Here is a 24,339-nt window from a genome sequence, read left to right on the forward strand (position 1 = left end):
CTGTTCAATTTTTATTCATTTTTTTAATTGATATCAAATGTTAAATGATTATTGAATTAATTGTTAATTGTTCACATAATGTTTATCATTTTAATATTTGTAACTGTTAGTGTTAGATCTATTTAATTTTTACAATTGTCCATCAAATTGAATAGCTCGAGGAAGAATGAAGTTGATCAAATTTGAACAGAATTGGCACTTACTGGAATCCCATTAATGATTTTCAATATTGATAATAAATAACCCACTTGAAATTATTTTTTGAATATTCAAAGCATTGCCTGCTGACGTAAGAAAAGTTGCCAGAAAATTCAATTCATTTCACAAATTCACATGTCGCGCAAGCACAGTCGATCACATCATCCCAGCTAGCACACATGCATTGATCACCCAACAGAGTCACAAGCACAGCTCATTCACCGTAACACACATCGAAGTACTGGCGCTATCACTCACCAAAATACCCCGCTAAAATACAAATTACATCATTAAAATTGATTTATCTGCGCCAAAGCACGCGACAGATTAGTTCAGATTCAGGAAGCGGGGTCCCCGAAAATGCTTTAAAAATGAAGAAATCCGTGATCTTTTCCGAGTTTGCAAACTTTATTTTCTCGCTAATTTATGATGGTATCTTCAAAATTTCCAATAAAAAACCAAATCAGAATTTTTTTCCTTCTTGCAGTTACGGCGATATCGGACTTAGCAATTGTTTTTGAAGTTGAGAGAGAGATCCCACAGCACATGAGAGCAAATCACTCGCCAATCTTGTGAATTTTTTTCGCTATTCAGCAGCCATAAAAATAGTAAATATCAAGAAAATTGATGCTGCAATAAAAAAGGAAAGCAGGCACGGAGGAGAAACATCACTATTTTTTTTTTTTTTTTTTTTTTTTTTTTTTTTAGCCAATTTTTTTTTTTTTTTTAGCCAATTTTTGAAAATAGTAAATAGTAAAAATTTTCATGCGGCGGCCAAAATAGATGCGCGCGAGGACGATCAACTACTTTCTTTTTTTACTTGGCCTAAAATGGGTATATTCATTTGAGGAATTTGCTTTCAGTTGGCAAAATGAAACTTGGCCTTCTTGGTAATAGTTTTTGCTTAAAAAAAGTACTTATTGTAATGAAGGAGATGTCAAAGTATATCTACATGTATGTACTACATGTACACTGGTGATTTGTCCTTCACATTCCATCACAGCAGGTTGCCAGTGAGAACACACCACACAAAGATACAATAGAAACCCCATAGAATCAGTCCGGTTGCCTTCACACTACATTGGCTTCGCTTCTCAGCCATTGGTTTGTTCCAAGAGATGAATAGAGGAGCGAAAATACTTTGCTTTTCTAAACCACTCCTTTCATTGGTCCTGATGCCTGCCATTGTTGCTGCTATTGTCGTAGCCCCAACCCCACTGAAGGGCTTGGTGCTTTGTTCTCAGATTAAAGGAGTCTCTGGTTCGGTGCCCTTCTCTGCCCACTCTCTCACTGTTCATGTCTTTTCTAACAATTAGATGCTTGTTTGTGCACTGTTTGTATCCAGCTTTTTCTCCCATGTACTTGCTGTTTACTTCTCCATGCCTTGCTACTTTCTAATCTACCAAGAAAATCTCTTTTAACTTTTTTTTTAAATTTCGGGGGGGGGGGGAGGGGGGGGGGTGGCTAGCTGAGGAGTTGTGACCTAATTGGTGTTACTCTTTTTCTTCATTTTTCTTGGGCGTTATTGGAAATTTCTATAATGTAGTCTGTGAACAAAAATATATATCCCCCTTCCTCCTGAAAACCTCACTTCCCCCCCCCCCCGCCCAAATTTGTTTGATAAAATAGGGCCTACATGTTCGTGTACTAAAATCCTTAATGTGATTGGCCGAGAGCGAAGGTATTAGCAGAATGTACACTTGATAAAATGTTCCCCAGATGTAGATTATCAGATTTATTAAGACCCTGTGAAAAAATGTTCTTTCAATCATTTTAATATCCTTGCCTGTAGACAAAACTATTATACGTCTCAAATATGAATTCAACATTAATTCACTTGCTCGGAAAAGTGGATTTTTAGCAAGGATGTTCAAACGAAATCGGTTATTTTTTCCCAGCAATCTACATCGCTACCCCGTTCAAAACAAAATCAGTATTATCCAGAAAACCCCCTTCATTTCCTCTTTAAATGCCAATTCCAGTTTTAGTATAAAACCTTGAAAACAAATTTCTATTTTCCGAGTATTTTTATGAGTCGTAAGAAAAAAGGCAAAACTTATTTTTTTTTTACTTTTTCTGTGTATAGGACTAAACCATGGTTGGTAAAGTATTGTAGGTGTTTTATTTTGGACATGTCAATGAGCCTGATTATGTGATTAATACTTTGGTCCTAAGCAACCGTCCTTTCAACTCGACAAAATATACCAATAGGTGGTTTCAGACCGCCTCGAAGTTTGTCAGTTCCAGATATTCTCTGATCAGGAATTTACCCCAATCAGAAAATACCAGGTATTTTGGTAATGTGAAAGCAAACTACGCGTAATTTCCCCGAAAGAAAATACCCGCTAAATAGTAGGCACTTGGCGAAATTAAGAGAACTTTCGCGGGGATTTTTCCAAGGTCGCAGGTATTTTGGCAATGTGAAAGCAATTTACGGGAACTTTTAGCCCAGCGTGTCGTTGGGCGCGGGCGCCGTGGGTGGCTGCTGGGCTAGTGGTTTTTAATCTCGCGCCTTGCCTGCTTATTAGACCATACTGCGCATGCTCCTAACTTCAGGAATTTATCCCGAAGGGTATGTTTCGGGGCGGTGTGAATGCAGGAATAATTAATGGGTATTTTTTAGCCTAAAAATGTTCTCGTAATTTAACAGGGATTCTTGCGATCGAGGCGGTTTGAAACCACCTAATGATTTCGTACTATTGACAGGATCATGATTTTCCTTGCAGAGGTTGCAAAAAATTGCAGCTTTTATTGGGCTCTGATTTCAGAAATGAACTGAAATCCACTAGAAATTATGAATAAAATATCAGGTGATATTGTACATGGATGCTTATCTTCGAGGCAGATAATTCGACAAAATTTCAATCAGTCATTCCTCCGTTTCCTATCCCTACTTTTTCTGCCAACACTCGTTGGTATCAGCCTTTAAATAGAGAATCTCTAATATACAGGAAGTTGGGTATCTTAAGACCCCATGATTTAACTTAAGGTAGGAGAATCAGTGATGAACCTACGGCAATGAACGATCCGATAGATTCCCCCAGAGAGGGAGTGGGGATGAGTTACGATAGCGGGATGGACCATTCCCCCATCATCCATATATCCGTTCGCGAAAGGCAATTTTACTGATTAGTAACTTGAGTTACTGGGTGTGTTTGGATGATGCTACAATGTAAAACTAAGAGGCAAACTTGTTTACTCTGTTAATTTACTGGCACACATGGTATTTTTTAGGGTGTCATGTGTTTGTAATGCTATGTCGCCTGTACCTCTAACAATCGCTAGGGAGATGATTTTTATATCAAGTTCCAGCAGGAATCGTCGTCGCATTCTAGTACTGGTAGCTTTGATAATTAAATACCAACTGTACTTATGGTTGTTTCACAATTACATGCATGGTATATTTTACAAATTATTTTTCAAAGACTGAAACATTTTGGGTATCAAAAAGTGTTTCCTTTTTTAATGCTAGATCCTTTTGTAATCTTACAGGATCTAAAAGCACATATGTTTTTATTTTTAATACATTTCAACATTATTTTTATCTCGGCAGGCTGAAAAATGCTTCATGGGCTCTGAATTAGGAATTAGTAAAGTAAAAAATAGTGTTATTTGCCAATTTTTTATTGGTATTTGTCATTCTTAATGAGGGATGATGTACGACTACAGTGGGTTCAATGTAGCCCTGAAAATCACTCGATTTCAGAGGAAAGATTAATCATTCTCCAGTTAAACTTATCAGTCAGAGTTGATAGGTGGTTATCGGACAGAGAAAGGTTCCATCATTTTCTAGCAAATCCTTGGCTGATACTGCTCTAGAGCATCAAGGAAATCATGGATATAGAATTATGGTTCACAGAACACCAACTGATCTTCTGATTTGGATACATGTACAAGAAGGAAAATCAGAGTTTTTATTTTATTTGGATAGAAACAATTCTTTCTGATTTTCTAGTTTATTTTCAACTGAAGCCAGACATGTGCTTTAAAGAAGCTTTAGTAGTTCTCGGATGGACCATGGGGGTAAGACGAAATGGATTGACTGAAGGAAATGAGAAATCTCCAACCAAAACAACATGATCTGTCTCTGCGATCCACCAGACAGAAATCAAGACATTTAAATGATAGGGGATTTGGCTTTCGCACAGTGTCCATCTTCGGCAAAAATCTAGAGTTTCAGAACAGTAATTTAGCGAGGATGAGAGGAATTGATGTCTATACCGATACATTTCAAACAAGGTTACACCTTGGTGGAGTAATGTTGCTGTAAAACTGTAAAAAAACTGAAACTTGATTTGTTGCTGATGGCATCTATTGTTCTTTGAGGCTCCTGGGAAACATCATTTTGCAGCAGCTTTGCCTCAAGTTCTACCCAACTTTGGTGAAACAAGACAACATGAAAGCTTTGTCTGCATCTTCCTCAACAAGAATTAAAGCACTGATACAGGAAGATAATCCTGGCATGTACTACCTGTGGTATTGTCCTTTACCCTAGCTTTATGCATTTAGAGTTAAATTTATTTCGACTATTTTTAAGAGAAGAGTTCTATTTCATTTGGCAGTTTTTTTAGGTACCAACTTTCAAGTAAATAATTTCCGATAGGACATTACTTGTTACACGCTACATGCCCCTCCGGACCTTTTCTTTAGACCAATCATCTCTTCTTTCCTGCCATTTTAGCTGTACTTCTAGTTTATCTATTTTTGTTTGAACTATGTTTTATACAAGTTCTTTGTATTGTTAACTTTGATTTCTCAAGAAATCTCCTCTTGTTCAGCTTTGTTTTCCTGTACATTCGCCAGAAGTTATAAAATTGCAATAATCCTGATTAATTTTGAGTTCTCTCTTTATCTCTTTTTATAATAATGTTCATTTTGCTTTTTTAGGACTTATTTGTGAAAAACAAAGCGGGGGTATGTTTGTTTTCTGCAAACTTCAAATTAAAAATTAAAAATTTGCCACTGGAAATTGACCCGAGGCTGAGTGCCACTTAAGATTGTAGCAGGATGTATTTACTGATTATTCCAATGTATTTGTCATTCAATATCAATTGTTTTGGGGTGTCCAATGAGCACCCGAGGCTTTGGCATTCTGCTGTGTTGATGATATATTTCCGCAGACATTCTAGCATTGCACCCAAAAGCAAAAACAAAATGTTTACAGATTCAACAATAAATGTGTATTGAAACGAACTTTTATAAAAAACCAGGCAGGGTTTGAATCAAACTCAATCACATTTTTAACCCTTTTCCCATTTTCCTGTGTATCTGAATTCTAAATGGCACATACATGTAATGCTGCATAATGAGCACTTTTAGAAATGCACGTCGACATAGACGACTGATACGAGATGACATCATTTTTTGGCATTCCATATGCCGCAGGTCCTCACACACGTCCACTATCAGAATCGAGGACCTCGCCACATCCATTTTGCGGTTCTCCAAAATCATAGTCGACGTGCATGTGAGTGACGTCATTTTAACTGTTCAATCCCCGCATGAAGATCAACCTTTCCCTTTTAAAACAGTTTTCAGTGACTTTTCACAAAATTAATGTAAGTTGTACGATGCATTATGTTTATCATATTTGAAATTGCTTTCTGATCTCCAAAATATGCATCGATATATATCCTAACTCGTGTAAAAAGGAATCAAAGCAAGTGAAAGGGCAAGTGTGCTCAAGTTGCACCTTCGCATCACCGGACTGGGTCGCCAGGCAATGGTACGCCAGATCTTCCGGGTCGGGCAGCGTGTCATGACCCGCTGGTTATCGCGCTGTTTCACGTGGACGTACGTACACGTACAAGTCAAGTAAAATCTAAAGCATTCGCATCTGTAGTGAACAAGGGCAGATGACGACGTTGACTCGAACGATCAGACGACTGCTACGTCGTTCTCGTTCACTGCTCTTAAAAGTCTCTATTGACATTTCACGATAATACTAATGTTTATATCAGTACTATAGCGCACATCACGTTATCATTTAACGTCTATGCATTTCCACAGGACCTGAGACATTATTAATCTGGCTTTAGCCCATCAAGTTTTTTACAGTTCACAAGCATTTTAAGAATTAATTCCCGCCAGGTACCCATTTTACCTGGGTATATTGCTGCCGAAGGAAATAACACCATTGCTGGGATAAGAACCCTTGACCCTTTGACTGAAAGGCAAGAGTCAGGACCACTAGTTCACGATGCTCCCGCACGACTTTCTTCATGAAAAGTTGATGTGCATTTCTTGTATGAATGGGCTCATCAGCACATGTCAGGATTCCATTTTTTTTCAAACCGCTCTGTGTTCTGCTTGACAGTATAGCCTCTGGGGCATGGACGTCAATTTCCAACTAGACGCAAAATTGCTATTGATTTCTATCGTCCTCGTACAAAACATCTATTTTTGCAGGTCATTGATGTTTGATATAATTTTGTTTATACCATAATTTTTGGTGAGAGGAATACAATCCTACCAAGATATAGGCCTATAATTCAATGGAAACAAGAAAAATATATGTATCTGAGCATATTGCCAACTGCATTCATCCTTCTCTTATGATTGAAACATTTTGATATTTGCAACAACAAAAATATTAAAAAGGAAAAAGAAAAGGTGTCTTAGGAATTCAGATACACACGTCTACAATATATAAAGAGGTGATAAAAGACCGACGCTCGGGGTTGAGCAATGAGATTTGAGTGAGGTTAATTTCATTACGTGCCATGCGACCGTGGAGTCGGGTACCGATCTGAAGAGCCGTCTGAAGATGCGACTCTCATGGCACAAAGATGCGACCGTGGAAGCCGGGCTGCGTCTTTCACGATTTGCATTGAGAGCATGCGTACGCCCGTAGGCCATGAAATGGAGACGATGAGAGGATGGCATGACTTTTTTCATCTTTAACCCTTTCATTCCCTGTCTTCATTTCAGTATTTCTGATACTCTTTTCAATTCTGATATTTTTTTCAAGAATAATTCCATGGAAATAGGCTAATTCATCTTGTTAACTTCAGGGCAGTTTCTGAGCTAGATATCAGGGTTTGTAGAACAGTGAAGCTGAATTTACTGAACGATATTACTAGTAGGGCCCTGATTCTTGATTATTCATTTTACATTTGGGTCATTGGGGCCTCCATGATACCTTTTTTGGGCAAGAATATTATTTTATCATAAAAAAATTAAAACTGATATCATTCGAAAGGGCAAAGAAGAAATCACATTTTGAAATGTTCAGTTGTCACTTTGAACATGGTATTCATCACAATTATTGTTGGATCGAGTGCAGTAAGGTGAATTATCTTGTTTTGTATTTTAGAAATATGGCCACCGCCATCTCAACATCCTTTTTAAATGGTTAATATTGTCATATAAAGTTGAACCCTTCTGATTTACATATTGAGCTAATTATTACTTGAACCGCGTTTGCAGACATCCCCGGGTAATGTTAAACTATTTTTACGGTAGTTTTTTACGAAGTAGAAAAAGAAGAAAAGGCAACAAAGGCATCGATACATCGGGTACATAAAAAGAAAAAAGACGATGAAAGATAGAAAAAAACCTCAAGGAAAGTTAATTCCACGAGATTGAATGTTCAATTCATTTCAATGAATTAATCATTTGTACAGCTATTAGTAAATGTAAATGTAGATGTGTGTGTGTCACAGAATTTGGTGATATCATGTGACCTCAAGTTAGTGTGGAGCACTGCAACCTACTTGAGAAAATAAAAAATAAAAAAATAATATAGGTGGAAGGATTCTTGCAAACTTGAGATGGAAGGAGTTAACCACCGTCTCTGATTACTCCTCAAGCGAGGATCTTGAGATCGGTTATCCAGAATGCACGTCGCCGTCGCAAGGTGGTTAAAAGCGTTGTCTCCTCGGGGCAACACTGGACCGACATTATCTTGGTGTGTTTGTATCCCAGGACAGGAGAGAGGGAGAGAGAGAAATACCAATTCACCTGTATGGATATGTACATTGTGAATATATAGAGACATTCTCATCATAATGCTTCATAGTCTAAATTGAATTTGAATTTTCACCAATTATACCTCAGTCACATTTGCTCTATGGCGGCTATACGGCAAATCGAAAACTGCTGTTATAATATTTTTTGTAATAGCTTCATGTACATGTAGCTGGCTCAAATAAAAATGAATAAAACTGCTTTTTTCGACTTGCCGTACGGCCGCCATAGAGCAAATGTGACTGTACACTCCTGTAAAATGATAATGTCATTTTCATCAAATATGTCTTTTGCATGTCAGGGTTCAAAACTCGAAGTAAAGAAAATGCATTTGAAAATCACTTCTTTAATTTTTTTACAAATGATGATTCGGTGCAGGTTATTCATACAGAAGATAACCACGGAGCAATTATCAACAGCATAGATAAACAATGACTTACGGAAGACAGGAGTGTATAGACAGTGGGTACAAGAGTTCAAATATAAAGAGCGATTCTGATTGGTTACTGTACAGCATTCCGAACAAAATGTGCATGCAAAAATGATCCTGATTGTTTGCAAAGTGCTGTGTTATGGAGCCTGGGTTATAGTTTGTGCAAATGCCTCAAAAATAAAAGCAAACGTGTAGCAATTGAATGAGATCAAGGATTCTCTGTCTTACATGAGATGAACCTTTGTTTAAAGAAGATGGGGGGGGGGGGGGAGGAGAAGACATAAAAGATATCTTTCAGAGAGTAATATAGTATGCTTTTTTGGGTGACAAGTAAGTAGATAAACTGAGATAATCGAATTTGATGGGATGAAATGAGATTTTATGAGAAGGTTTAAAAGCTAGAAAGAAGGAAATTATAAGGAAAGGAGAAGATTAGCGAGTCTCAGAATTAAAGAAGGATTATTTAATATAACTTTGGAAAGTAAAAGGATCTCTCTGTAAAGTAAGGGAGATGGAACCTGACTGGGATACCATCCTCTTACTAAAACTGTAAACTAAAAAAAAAATTGTGAAAGTCGAATCTGCCGTCACTGAATTTTACTCATTGTATGACCCTCAAATCTTCTGAATACCTTTGATTTAAGCAGTTTTGACAGGTCCTGTGATGTCAATGTATGTAAGAATTGCTCCATGATCAGCATATATTGTGACTTCAATAAATGCAACTTTTCTTCTGCCTCCCCCCCCCCCTGAATTTTACCTCTAGTTTACCCCTTCTCGCTTTTTAATGCAATATATTCAACAGTAAAACCTGTCTTTCTTATGAAAATATTAAAGTAGCCCTGTGCAATCTAATTATAACTTGCTTGAGAAATATAATTTCACGTTTCTTGTAATTGTACGCAGTCTTCCATTTTCATAAAAGTAAGATTTAGAAAGCTAATATACTTAGGCAGGTAATAAAACGTAGCAATTGAATTTCCTTGTTATGTGTGTACTCTGCGCTGAAGTGTGAATTATATTTAAGATTGGTATACTCGATTACATCCAGCTCGGAATTTATGACAGTTCCATTAATCTTATTTAGCAGCGGCTTCAAAATAATAAAACTTGTCCCACTCTCTCGCCAAATTGAATTAAGGGCCTTTTATAGTGCATCTGTCAGGGGAAGAACATCCAGTCCCATCTATTAGATTTCATGTGTGTAGAGTGTTTATTAAACAGCTTTCTTCCCCCCAGGGAATGTTTTTATCACAGATGAAGTTTAATTGGGTATTGGATTTTCTCTTGACTTTGGTTATAAAAAGGAGAGTGTAATGGCCTATCAATGTCGATGTGTAATTAGCGGATTGTGATGCAAAGTAGTGGTAGCTCATCTTGGGTAATAATTCTCCTGGTATCGCATCACAATTTTCTATGCATTTTTTAAGACAGCTAATGCATTTTTTAAAGACAGCTTAAGTGTGTTGCAGAAAGCTTTTTTGTGGAGTACATTTTTACCCAGGTCTGTACAGAACTTAAAGTGATTGGTTAACATTGGTTTGACTTTTAAAAAATCTGAGCTAGAAGGTCACACTTGTCACCTGTGTCTGTGATATGTTACAAAAATGAAGCCAAGAAAAAATAGCATTCGAAAATAATTATTTAGTGCTTCAAAAATTGAAATATAAAGTGACCGAAAACACCGTCTTAATTTCATCCCATACACTTATGTGTACTATTTAGGCGTCTATAAGACGCCTATTTACAAAATCAGGGTTTGCCTTGTAGTTTTAGCTTTTCATTCTCAATAATGGTTGTTTTCAGGGTTTATTAGTTCTAAGACATGCACTTGTACACATGTTTCATCTTGGTTTGAGAATTTTTTAAATCGGCTGCTCACAAAGTTAAACAATACCTTTAAACATTTTACTGCTTTTTTCCTATGACCAGAAATGCAGTATCAAAGCGAATTGATTCCCTGCAACAGGGTCCTGTCTTACATAGAGTTGCGATTGATCCGATCAATCGCAGCAATGAAAAGCCAGCAACACCAACATCTATAATGCACATTTGTTCAAAAATATTTTCTAGAAATGATGTTTATTCATACATTCATCATTTTCTTGAAATTCTGTGTGCTTCTCTTTGCTCACAAAGGACATTGTGCAAAGCTCTTTGTAAGATGGGGCTCATGCATAGTTTGTATTGATCAGCGACTTCATCTCATTACCAACTTTTGTTTATTTTGTTTTTGTTTTCCTACAGTTTAACTTTGTTGGTAGGATATTGGGGCCCCGAGGAATGACTGCCAAACAACTGGAAAGAGACACAGGCTGTAAAATCATGATCAGAGGCAAAGGATCAATGAGGGACAAAGTCAAGGTTTGTAGTCCCATCTATGACTTTTCCTGTATGTTTAGAATGTATATTTCATTGTGATTGTGCAAAAACGCCCTCAATGCCACACTTCTGCGCATCACATACACGCGAAAATGCCCTAAAGAGCAGGGATAATGGCATTGCGTAAGGGCACTTCTGCACTGATGCGGTGCACGAAATGTCTTGCTAAGGGCTTTGTTGCACCCACACGATAATTTCCCATTCTTTTCTTGTACCTTTTATAGTCCCACTAACTCTGTTGTTTGTTCAACTATTTCTGTCCTTGTATGTTTGTAATCCATTATGCATCATCTTGTACGTCAATAGTTCGATTTATTATGTTTTGTGTTCAATTTATAGTTTTATCTTGCCCCATTAAAGGGGGCAGAGAAGAGCAAAAAACCTGAAAGTCCTTTTGATTATCACTCTCTCTCACTTTGCCCCCTCATTTACTGCTTTTTGAACAATTTGCCTAAATATTATCCACTTCTCAAACAAAGTTGGCAATCCTGAAAGTTCTCGTAATCAGCCACCTCAGATTGTCATCTCATTTACCATATTTTTAAAACAATTTACCTCCATATATAATCCATATCCTCAAACCCATCCTCTAGATCTGAAAGAGATCCTGCCCTCACATTGTCTTGGGCAATCCAACATGCTTGATAAAGGTCTAGTCATCCTAGTCTTAATCAGCAGTAGGTTGATATCTAAAGCTGATATCTGTTAGCTTTTTCTTGTTTATGGATTGCTATGTGCTTTATTTTCCCTTCCCCGAGGCATATCCTGTTGTGAACATTGTCGGGTACTCATTCGTATTTGCCAATGTTGTTCAGCAATCACATGGAAGCCTTTATAAAGCCTGTAACATTTGTATATCTTCCTATTTTTCACATGCACAGTTTTTTTTCCTTCTCTTTGTAATGCATTTAAATGACCTGTATGGATGTCAAATTTCCTCTCTAAAATTACCTCTACCAACTTTGAGTCTATGAAGTTTTATGAAACTAAAAAATATTAAACTCTACTAGTTTACATGCCTTTTTTTAATAGCAATCCCCAATTGATTGCAGGGGACAGTGAAGCCTTATGAATGGCACTCAAAATATTCATTGATATGGAGTGTATATATGACATAGTCTTATCTATTTCATTGGGAATGGGGAAAAAAAAGAGACAGGCTCTTTATTAAATAATTGACTTTATAGAACCACATTTTAAAATCATTTCAGGAATATATTTGAATTCACCATTATTTGATCCATTATTACTGGACTCTGAGTTGAACAATTGAAATTATGAATTTTTTTTGATGACTTGTTTTTAGGGAAGCCTCAAGACGGGGCTGAAAACCAGACATTATTTTGCGTTTGTGGGACTGCGTATATCGACAATGATGCCCCCTAAAAATTTATCACATTTAAATAGCTGTGATCATTTCCCAGAACTATGTCACCAATGTTCTGAAGTAGAATTATGTCTATTTCAAAGCTTGTGGATGCCTTGGTAGTGTTATAAAGTTGGGTATAAAGGGAAAGAGGTATGATCCCTTGTTGACTTCTCCAAGACAGGTGCGCATTTTTTTGTTTTCTGTTTGTCCCGTTAGTATGCGTATAAGGGTGTGTTCAGTGTCGATTTTTAAATTCAAACAGCAACATGTATCAGGATTGAAAACTCAATTACAAGACACTGAACACATACATGATAAGCGGTGCACTGTTCAGTGTCGAAAATACATGTAGTGCGCAGTTTGACCCATCACAAGAAAGGTCAGTTCTGGCGCCTGTTTGTGTAGGCTTCCACTTCGAGAGCAAATTTAAAGACGTTTCAAAACTCAATTGTGTTCAATGTCGCATTCGCGATGCTCATGGTCGTAAAATTATAACTGATTGCATTTACAAACGCATCTTTTTCAACGTTTAAATTTTCCTCGGAATCATGATTGGGAAGACGTTTACTTTTACGACCGGGAATGGAGGACCTTGAACACATCCTTTGTTTCTCATTATGTCTGCGTTTCGTAATTATGTTTACGATCACATTTCATGTTGCCGTTTAAATTTGGAAACCAACATTGAACACACCCTTAAAGTAAAAGGGGAACCAAGCGTTTGGGTTTGATGAAGCCAGGTGACTCCGAGTGTCGGACGTTGGCATTCGCTCTCCCTAATGAGGAATGATAGACAGATGGTAGATAAATGCATGCACAGATGGGCATTTTCTGGATAGAGAGATTAGAAAGATAGCCGTTGAATTTCTCTTCTTCTGTTTAGGGCCTTGACGGAGATGCCAGAACAAGGATGAAGGCTATGGATGCTGACACCATGAATCATCTATGAAAAAAAAAGCTAACAAAGTTTGATGTTTCATTGGTGTTGGTCAGGAGATTTTGCCTATGATCATTATGGGCTCTTAAAGGACAAGTCCACCCCCCAAAAAAAAATTGATTTGAATAATAAGAGAAAAATCCAACAAGTATAACACTGAAAATTTCATCAAAATCGGATGTAAAATAAAAAAATGACAGAATGGATTATGTCCCTCACTCACTATTTCTTTTGTTTTTTATTGTTTGAATCATACATTATTTCAATTTTTACAGATTTGACAATAAGGACAAACTTGACTGACCCATAAAATGTTAAACAACGGTAATTCCACATGTTCAGGGAGAAATAAACTTTGTTTCACAAGACAAAGGGGAGAAAATTAGAATATTTCATATAATAAAATACAAAAGAAATAGTAAGTGAGTGATGTCATCAGTTCCCCCAATTGCATACCGACTGTGATGTGCATAGAACTGTTTTGTGAAATTAAGCGAAACCTAAAAATGTCATAACTTTCTTACATCTGATTTTGATGAAATTTTCAGCATTATGCTTGTTGGATTTTTCTCTTTTTATTCAAATCAACTTTTAGTTGGGGTGGACTTGTCCTTTAAAGTGGAAGTTCACTATAAAGAGATATAAACTTGGTCACAATATTAAAAGCAAAAAAAAATAAAGGAAATATTGGTGAAGGTTTTACGAATTTTTTAAAAGTTTGATTTTTAAACGTCCCAGATGAGTTTCTCCTAATTTTATTTTAGCCTGGGATATATGATCAGACACATCATTTTATAGCTCCTTCTATGAAAAAAATATGTTCTCCTGTTCAATTATGAAATGGAATTTGTGGAATTTTTTTAATGTGATATACATGTATTAAGAAAGGAGCTGATTGGATATGACATTGTAAATTCAAATCTTTAAAAATTCATAACTCTTCTTCTTAGATATGTATTTTTAGTTTTTCTGCTTTTATTAAAACCAACTTTAAAACCTTGTATCTTGAAAGTAAATTGAAAAAAAAAAACTTAAAAGGAATTAAGCTCATGGAAGCCGACTTAAAGATGAATAAAGATCTGTAACTGTAAGGCCTATTATATTGGCTTGTAAGAACCTATGATCATAGACCGAAGGGGAAGGACAGATTCTGATGAATTACAATTTCTTTTTTAGTTTCACTTGGAGTTAACGTTTTGTGACTTTGTTGGTAACTCTACTCCTAATAGATTAAAGGATCGACTTCTTGGGTCCTTCATAATTTATTATTTTTTACATTTTGAAAAAATCAGTTTGATACATCCTCTTTTCCTTTGATACTTGCAATTTGGATCATTCATCAATTCCTAAAGCTTTCAACTCTTTTTAGTCATATATTTTAAAAAATCACCGATTGTTACTTTATACTTACTCTCTGGCTAATCCATCTTGATCTTCTTACCAAGAATTTTTACGCTTTTTGGAAGCCATAGAAATATTCATCAAAATGGATATCTCTATTTTCGATTTGCCAATTCCACATATCATGCGTTTTTTTTCTTCTCGCAATTTCACTTACGTGCAGCAAGTTTTTCTTTGCCAGGAGATTTGGGAATTGATTATTAAAGTGAAAATTTTTAAGAGGAGACGATCGTGCTCATAATTTTTTTTTGGGGGTTCTTCCTTTTCTCATATGATTTTCAAATAATATTCCTACTTGTTGCTGTTTATTTTAGAAAGAAAACATGCAATGATTGATCATTCTAATCTAGTTTTTGTTTTCAAGTTATTTTGTTGATATATTTATAAAGATTTAATGAAGATCTGGATGACAACCCTACATTGCTGTTAGGTGAGAATCAAGAACGGAGAGGGAAAGGGGAAAAGAGTGGAATGAAGGGAGGGGGGTGGGGTGCACAAAAAAGGTACAGATTGACCCAGACATTGAGGAATGTGAACCCCGCATTTTTCTCCCAAGGAAATAATTTCATTTCAGAGCAGGAATAAACAACCTTGAAGATCCAGAGTTTCATTAAAAAAAAAACCTATTGGTAATGGATAGCAGAGAAATCTTGATGCATAGTGCATTTTCACAATTATATTTCCTGGCAAGTATTGTAGCCATTTTGTGTTTTATACTCCGACCCTGGGCAGAATTTCATATTGATATTTCATAATTCTATTTCCCTGCAACTAAGTATTGAAACCATTTTGCATTTTATGCTCGTATCCTTGGCCGAATTTGATATTGATTTATTGAAGATCACGAAAGTCTCACTCTTGTAAAATCAAGTTTTATTTGTTTATTTCTCTTTTATTATTTTTGCCTTGGTAATAATAATATATTACATCTAAGAAACTCTAAAGTTAACATTATAAAGAAGAATAATATTTTCCAAGATATCAGTGTTTTGAAAATAGGCCTAATAGGTAGGTCTTAGTAGCACAACAAAGCTTCTATCAATTTGGTTCTATGACAATTGCTCGGTGACAACTGCAAAATCTAAAACATAACCCCCAAAACTAAAATAAAGCCTATTCATTCTTTATCATTGCATTATTGTAAACCAAAAATTCCATTACAATCCTAATTCTAACCTTACTTTCTGCCAACATTCTCCCACTTTGTTGACCCATTTAACATTATGTTTACAAGGAATGCCCCGTCTCTACTAAACCAGGGAGTCCCTGATTAAACTCTATTAAAAGGTCTATTAAATTTGATGTAAGGACATAAATGAAATGCTGTCTTTCTGCAGGTAAAACCTCGCTTTTTTGACGCCCTAGTTGACTGCGAAGCAATATCACATCCGATGAATGTTTCCCTGTGGTTCAAACAAGCTAGAGTAGACTTCTCCTGGCCTGCCAAATCAATATTTTCAATAAAAGCCCACTCACAAAGGATCTTAACATGCCTATTACATGATTTCATGTAATACTCGCTCACAGACTAGCAGTGCAGCAAGACAATTGAAAATACTGACAATGCCTTGGAGCAGTGGGTATTAAAATAATCAATTTAGTTTTTTGGATAATGGAGTATGATTGTTTGGTTTAGAGAAGGGGGGGTTTCATGCCTCATAGCTCATTATGAGTCAGTATGGAATAAACAACCCCCCTCCGACTGTCTAGTCTCGCTTAGTTCTTTCAAGGAGCTTCCTGTACGCTGCTTGACACATTACAGTACTCTGTAATTTTTTAAAGTATTGAAATTTAGCTTAATTATGGAAAAATGCACCTAAAATTCAACTTCAGATTAAACGTGATTAATTAATGAAAAAAAATGGAGATGAAGGTCTGACTCCAAAATGTTGGGGAACATTCAACTTCTTTCAGCTATTCCAAGTACAAACTTCAAACCACAATGTCTGGGGTTTAGATACCACTGCAGCACTCGCGTCATGTGGCAAGGCATTCATCTACATTAGCCGCTCTCCACCCCGATGTAGCGAATGGGTGTCTGGTCAGCAAAGCCATGGTGAAACCAGGGTATGCAATACTCTGAACATTGATTTATAACTCTGAAATGATAATGTTTACAGCATGTGTTTTTAAGTTGTCAATTTTTCAGAGTGATCATGAAGGAATATAAGCATGGGAAAATAGAGAATGGAAAGATATAGTTGGGGGTTGTTTTTATGATGTCAGCGTCACGTAGAGAGTGAACACTTGAGCTGATTCTTCAGTTTCAATCACGACTTTCACTTCACCCATAAACATTCACTGATGGAGACATGGCATTTTTCAATTACGGCAGTTATTTCCCTGTACGCAGACCCCTATTGCTTCTTGCTACCCCATCATCCCCTACCTGGTCCCATCCATTAAAAAACGTGTGAGCAATTGCTGAGTCATTAGCCAAGGTTCAAGCAGAAATAGGTTGGTAAGAATCCAAGTGCTTTCAATCAGTTGGATGTCTGCACCCTTCATGTTGAGGGAACGAAGAGAAGAGTCATGAAGAGGAGAGAAGAGAAGAGTCAAGAACAGAAAAGAAGAGTCAAGAATAGAAGAGAAGACAAAAGAATGAATGTTAGATAACAAATATAGAATGGAGCAAAGATGAAGAAGAAGAGTGCAATGATCTTAAACTTTACCATGTTTAGGAAGAAGATCTTTGAGGAAGACTGGATTTGTGTGTGGGGAGGGGGCTGAGTTCAAAGATAAAAGAGAAATGTGGAAAAAATAACAATTTCTGTGCTATCCAATGGTGTATTGTTGATTACACAGTTTTTGTTCGATTTAAAGCTTTCACTTTTAATGAAGCCATTCATCAAATGTCATTTTCATTTTGCCTAGATATCCAACTCCTTGATTTAAACAGATCTTTTTTCATTATTTTTTTCAAAAAACAAAAATAAGACCTATATATTACTTTCTTCTGTAATTTAACAGTTTTTCCCAATTGTTTTTAACTGTGCTTCATGGAGATGTACATTAACTGATATGAAACTGATAGTAGTCCTATAAAATATGGACCAATATGTCAAAGTAAATTGTGTGAGATGTTTGAGGAAAGAAATTAATGAGTTAGAATGGCTAGGTGAAGGTGAGCCCCAAGTTCACCAACAATGTCACTTCAAGAATGCCCCGCTCAGTATTCGGGGCATGCCACGACGCTGCGTTGAGGTAGCAACTATGAAATTGCGGAATGCAGATTGCGAAAAATGATATTTAAAAAGCGGCAGGCGGGGACTGGAGTCAAAACTGAGAGGAGTGATGGATTCTGGGAGGTCATGGAGGTCAGACGAAGGCATTATTCAGATGGGAGGGGGGGGGGGGTCAGGGTAGGTTTAGGGAAGGGGTTGGGCCTTCGAGAGTAATTGGGGTTTTGGTAGGAGGATGTTGAGTGATGCAAGGAATAAAGGCATGATTTTGATAAGCTTCCGTTCCTGTGATCGATTAATGATGATATATGCCAGATTTGAAAATGTAGACTCATAGAAAACGGAAATTATGGATATGTTTTAAAGGCTAGCCTAATAAATAATAATGAGTATTAAATGCTGATGTAGGATTGTCTTAATCCCTATACACAACTTTTGGAGACTCATTTCAAATTTCATTCTAGAACTACTTGTTAAAAAATGCTAGATAAATGGAAGATTGGAAAGATAACAAAACTTTGGGCAGCTATCAAAATATTTATCAAGACTCTCTTGGAGTAGATTATTTGCAAATTTCATCTCTTGAGAGTTTGAAATTTTTAAGATTATGTTCTAAAAGGTTAACACCCTCTAGGCCAGGTCATCTACATGTAGGATAATGGTCATTAGCCTTTGTTCCATGCTGCTGGCTACAAACTTGACCATTTTATTATTATAGTCAGTCAGTGCAGATATTCATTTGGAATGTTACGAGAATTCTAAATCCTTGAAGAGAGGCTTATGTCCAATCGCCACATATGAAAATATCTGACCATAAAAGGTGTAAATATCAGAGTGAATGCTGTTAAACTCAAACAAAAACAACTATAATCATCTCTCCATTGATATCGCAGAGTAATATATAGTCTATTAACCAGACACGTATAACATTCACTGTAAGTAAAGCCGAGGAGTTTAAGCTCGTTTCTATGTTGGCCTACTGAATGCTCCTTGTGCTGGAAAAAGGTAGTCTTCTGAAAGTGAAGCTAAACCTGTAAGATAGTGGGGCAAGAAAGAATAAGGAGTAGGTATACCATTCCTAGAATTCTTTTCCATCAGTTGGATGAAGCTCGGAAGCTGCTTTCAGACCGACTAAAAAATGGAGAATACCAGATATACTCTGATCGTGGAAATTTACCCGATCTACCCCAATCAGAAAGAACAGGTATTTTTTGCCAGTTTCAAAGCAAATTACTTCCCATCCAGCGAGTATGCCGGACGAGGGTGCCACGGCGCTCTTGGGTTGTTTTACTGAGCTAGCAATTTTAAATTGCGCACCTCGTCTGCTCTTCAGACTATATTGAACCTGCTCATACCTTCAAGAACTTGCCCCGAAAATGTTTAGTTCAGGTTGGATGTGAAAATCATCATCGGGTATTTCGAGTCCTGAACAATTTACTGGATATTTTGGTGATCAAGTCGGTATGAAGTCACCTAGTAATGACTTATGAATGATAAATGAATGATTTGATTTGAAGGAGCATTGACAGGTGCTATTCCACAAGGGACCAGCTCAAGGGGGTCTAACAGTCGACCAAGGTCAAAAGGTCAACTTCAAAAGCAGTAAAAGATGCAGCAATTCAAGTTGCATTAAAATTGTTTCCCATGCTCAATTTGATATCAGATTTTGATGAAAACAAAATAATGGTACGTGTTTGTTTACAATTTATTTCATTTCAACATCAATCAGACCCTATTTCAAAGATGAGAATCATTCAAGGCTATGATGAAAAGCAAGTTGAAATAGGCTCTATTTCATATTAAAAAAATATTTTTTGAAATTTATCGTACATTTTTTTGTCTCTAGACCTGTTTTCACTGTTTTTTTTTCCTAATGTTATACATGTATATATAACTACTACATTTTAAATCATTTAATTATAACACCACTGCTCTTAGCAAATAATCTAACGGTATTATTATTTTTTTTTTTTTTTTACAGGAGGACATGAATAGGGGAAAGCAAAATTGGGAACATTTAAATGAAGAACTTCACGTACTCATCACAGTGGACGACACACAAGAAAGAGCGGAACTCAAGTTAAAGAAGGCCGTCGAAGAAATGAAGAAGTTGTTAGTACCAGTGGTAAGTCATGCTTTCTGTTAATTTATCCTAAGGCATCCCAGAAAAACATTTGCGTACAAATTCCTTTGGATCTTGAACTTTCTTTGTCATATTCTTGACTAGTAAAGCCCTTGATTATAGTATCTTTGAGGATAGAAGTCGTCTCTTCCGTTGGATTTCTGAACATTGCTACGATATTGGGACAGATGGAAGCCCCTTTGAGAATGATATTTCTGTTCTTGATATTAATACCATCTCATAAAGCTCCTTGCTTTACCCTATTCTTCTTGTCAAATGTTCTACCTCCTTGTTTCCGATGGCTTGGAGTCTTGCAAAAGAAAGAAACATCTGCAGCTGTAAACAAGCTCAGGTAGGCTGGGATATTGGCTATAGTTTTACAGCAATGTAGGTATCTTCTCAGGAGTTTAGCTCCAGGTTTGGAAGAGGATCGCGTATGATTTAGTTGGAGCAATTATCGTCCTTCGGTGGAAGATAGCGTGGCTTCTTTACATTTTTCTGAATCCTTCCTTCCTCCTGCTCCATCGCTGCTTTCATTCTTACTGATTCGTGCAGGGTAGGATTCTTCTGTCTACAAATCCAATTGATACAAAATACATTATTTGCTGTGCCTCTAACCCCCTGGAAAACAGGTCGGGGCAGAGCATTTACGATGCCCTGGTTTTTGTTGGGCTATTATCAATTAAAGAAAGTGTCTACTTTGAGGGGTGGTCCCCGAATGAAATATTTTATTTGCATTAAGACCTAGACTGTAACCAGAATAAAGTTAGCTTTGCAGACTCTTCTTTTCTGATTTTAGGGATGGGGGAGGGAGGGAGGGGGTTTGTATCGATAAATGTAGGTTCTGTATCAGTTACAATATATAAAGCATGTTTTGCGATTGCTTAATCCGCGCTCAGTCACCGCATGGACTCTTGACTTCAAAGTATGAAAGCAGCATTTGAGAAGGACTCTTTGTCGCAAATGATCGCACATGACCCGGCTGGTTGGATCCCGATGGGAGTCGTGAAATCGCTGCTGCGGAAGCGTGAAGGCGGCAGAAGATGCGTTCCGATGCCCGTCTCCTCTCCCTCTCCTCCTTTCTCTTCCGTGGCGAGATATTGACGATGATGATGCAAGGATTGTAGCCAGAAATATGAAATCATAGAGTAATCGATGATCTCTCAAGAGGACCTCTTTGGATATCTCTTTTCATGTTCAGACTGATGTTCGCTGGTTCAATAGAAGATGATTTCTTGGCGACCTTCTTTAAGAGGGGTTAATAAATGACATATAATAGACTTCTTGGAGACTCGATATAGCTTTTCCTCTGAAATTACACAAACAAAAAAAAAGGATTATCATATGATAAATAAACTTGGATATTGAATATTATTTTGTTTCAATGTTAGAGAGAACTAATGACTCTTATCATTCTCCCCTATCAAATATTCATAAGAGCCCCTCACAATTCTCTTTATATGTTTTCTACAGTAATAGCAGCACATCAAATCAAAGTAATAGGAATGAAATTTAGTCGGGCTATTTCATTCTTGAAATTCCATTGATTGTGAGATAGCTGATGATATCTGGTGCTTTGTTTTGATAATTTTGCAGGATATGGTACTCATGCATGCATTTTGTCCATTGCTTTACATTTATTGTCATGATTGTTCAATTAATAAAAAATATTGTCATTGCTCTTTCTGCAAATTATTTACGATTCATCCTTTCTATTTCTCTGCCTACTTCTACACAAGTAAAGCAGAGTCTTCTTCCACAATTAGGCCAAATTTACCACCAATCTTGTATTGATCGACTACCAATTAAATTGAGTTTTCTCCTTAATTTAATGACATGTCAAGGCCCGACTCTCTTTGGTGTGAGTTATTGACTCAAATTGGCAACAGTCACCTGCCCGCTCTATTCAAATCGGCTAACCAGTAGTCAAATTTGAGAAGAAGCCGAAAAATATGACCTCACCATTGAGGAAATTAATTCAGAGAAGGCAGAGTGTTAATGTATCTCCGCTCTGTGTTCTGTAATCATGACGATAGAAGCCGTCGGGGCGGGCGCAGCAGTTTGTTCTCCGACACGGGAAATGAAAGGGGGATAGACAATGAACAAAAGACTGGTATAAAATTGATTTTCATGCTTGTTAGTCGTACTCCCACCCATCTGCTCTTGTTGCAAGTCAAGAAATTAGGAACATGCCCATGCTCTATTGCTTGCACTCTTTCCATCTTGGTAATTCTGGCGTGGCTGAATCGATAGGCAGTAACGACGGCGGCATCTGCAACCTGCAAGAGCTGCTTGGTTTTAGGGACGGGGACCGAGCTTGCGTCGAGTAGGACATTGTGGAGAGTGGCTGACACTGGTATTGATTTTTCCTCTCTCTTTTTCTGAGAGCCTTCGATTGGCCATGTATGGGCAGAAGGGTAGGGGTCTTGGTATGCGAGTTATAAAGCCACAGTGTAACCCTGTGACAGATTGGGACGGAATGGACAAACAATAGATGAAATGCGAAATGCTTATCAGGCTTTGTCCAACTATTGATTACATCGGTTTACAAGCACAGGACTCTTCAATGTTCAACTTATGTAAGAGGCGTAAACAACTTGCTTCTCAATGCTAAAGCAGCCATTCAAATCCAATCATGTCCAGGGGGAGCAAATTGTAATGTTATTTGTGTTTATTCCCTGTGTAATAAGCTTTACAGTCGCTTATTAAATTCAGGTATTTGTCGTGTTTGCTTGTGGTATTCATGAAGTGGTTTTTATCCAGTTGTCACATTTTTTTTTTTTATTCCACAAAAAACCTTGGTTCTGTTTTTTATTATATCAAAGTCATATGATGGGAACTCCCACCATATGGAAATCACTGCGGCTTCATAATGACAAAGGGATGTACAGTATGTTATAGCCCATATGCAAAACAAAGTAATTTCCACGCAACAAGATCAAGAAAAAAAAAATCAGTTTAAAGAGGATATTGCCATGATATTGTACCATAACAAAAAGCTCCACCCGAAAGTTTGTTCTGGCATTCAAAAGACACCCGCCCCCCCAAAAAAAAAGAGAGAAAAGTAAAAAAAACTTTGAGCTGTAACCGTTCTGATGACATTCGTATGTAGGCAGGCCTATACATCTTTGTGCGGTCACTGTGGTGCATGCAACTCACACTAATTACCATCTTATTTAGTGATTTCAATACAGCAAATGCTGACTTATAGATGCATTAAAAACATTTCTCAATTGCTTTGAGATATCTTCTGCAAGGTATCACACAAACCTGGAGGCCCGAAGCCTGTTTCATAAAGATTTACAACCTCTGTAACTTTATTATTGTAACTACCACCTTGATTGTGATTGGCTGCTGAGCCCTGTAACCATGGTAATTGCAAAAATGTCAAAGTTGTCATAGTTCAATTCTTTTATGAAAAATGGTTCCAAAACTAGTCGGGTTCAGAATAGATACTTTTATCGCAACAAAACCTTGTGGCACTGACTAGCAGAAGGCCGTTGCTGCTGTCATGTAGGATGTGTAATGTTACAACACCCTTATAGCTCTCAATCTAGGCTATAATGTGAGGAACACGAAAACACAGAAGCCGTGTTGTAATCAAAACTTCCTCAGGAAGTCCACCAATGTTACATTACAATTTAAAATTTTGTAAAAAGCTCTCACCGCGTGAAGTATTCTGATCTCAGCCGTGAAAATGACTCCTTAAGGAAGCATGTTTCATGTTTAATGTCGAAGGTATATTCGGATATAGGCCATAGATCGCCCCATGTTTTTTTTTTATTAGATCGAATATTATGGAGTATTGACCATAAAAAAACGAGACAGATCACTAATAAATGTGAGGCCTGGGGAAATGAAAATCCTTAGAAAACAGAGTCTCTGTTAAAGTTACATTGAGTTTTCTATTGAATTAAGATTAGATCATGAAAGATTTAATAATAACCCAAAGTTGACTAGTTGATTTGAAAGGTGTATGGTATAGAAGGACTCGTCATTCTATACCATACTGTTGCACAGTGTCCCATGTAGCTACTTTTTATGTATTAATTAGAGAGATTGAAAAAGTTGCTTTTATACCCCAAACCACAACATCAATCACTGATTCGACCTACGGAGGTTTCTGGGTAAGCTCCCAAACCACCCTCCACTGAATAATTTACCAACATTTGCCAGATATACAATTAACGGTAGAGTTTAGATTCAATATGAAAGTCTGGATTCAATCTAAAGCCGTTGGGAGTTTGCCAGTTGTCTCATCTGTTTAAGGGGAAAGATGGTTCAATTGACAAGTTTTTGGCAGATGGGTGTAGGATGACAAACCTCTGTTGCAGATGTTTCTTTAAA

The 24,339-nt window shown here is 36.9% G+C and overlaps 2 protein-coding genes across 2 annotated transcripts in view; both read left to right on the forward strand.

The window, feature by feature from the left end:
- Positions 1 to 23,038, forward strand: part of LOC129258889 (protein quaking-B-like) — a 41,490-nt gene extending 18,452 nt beyond the window's left edge. The window contains exons 3-4 of the mRNA XM_064097974.1: positions 10,847 to 10,963; positions 19,852 to 23,038. Of these exons, the coding sequence (XP_063954044.1) occupies positions 10,847 to 10,963; positions 19,852 to 20,016 (282 nt within the window). The 3' untranslated portion in view covers positions 20,017 to 23,038. The remainder of the gene's footprint in view (positions 1 to 10,846; positions 10,964 to 19,851) is intronic.
- The window catches only part of LOC129258888 (KH domain-containing RNA-binding protein qki.L-like), a 43,579-nt gene continuing 39,530 nt past the window's right edge, over positions 20,291 to 24,339 (forward strand). The window contains exon 1 of the mRNA XM_064097975.1: positions 20,291 to 20,344. Coding sequence (XP_063954045.1) covers positions 20,291 to 20,344 — 54 coding nt within the window. The remainder of the gene's footprint in view (positions 20,345 to 24,339) is intronic.

This window comes from Lytechinus pictus, chromosome 4 (assembly GCF_037042905.1).
Source record: "Lytechinus pictus isolate F3 Inbred chromosome 4, Lp3.0, whole genome shotgun sequence".
NCBI classification, from domain to species: Eukaryota; Metazoa; Echinodermata; class Echinoidea; order Temnopleuroida; family Toxopneustidae; genus Lytechinus; species Lytechinus pictus.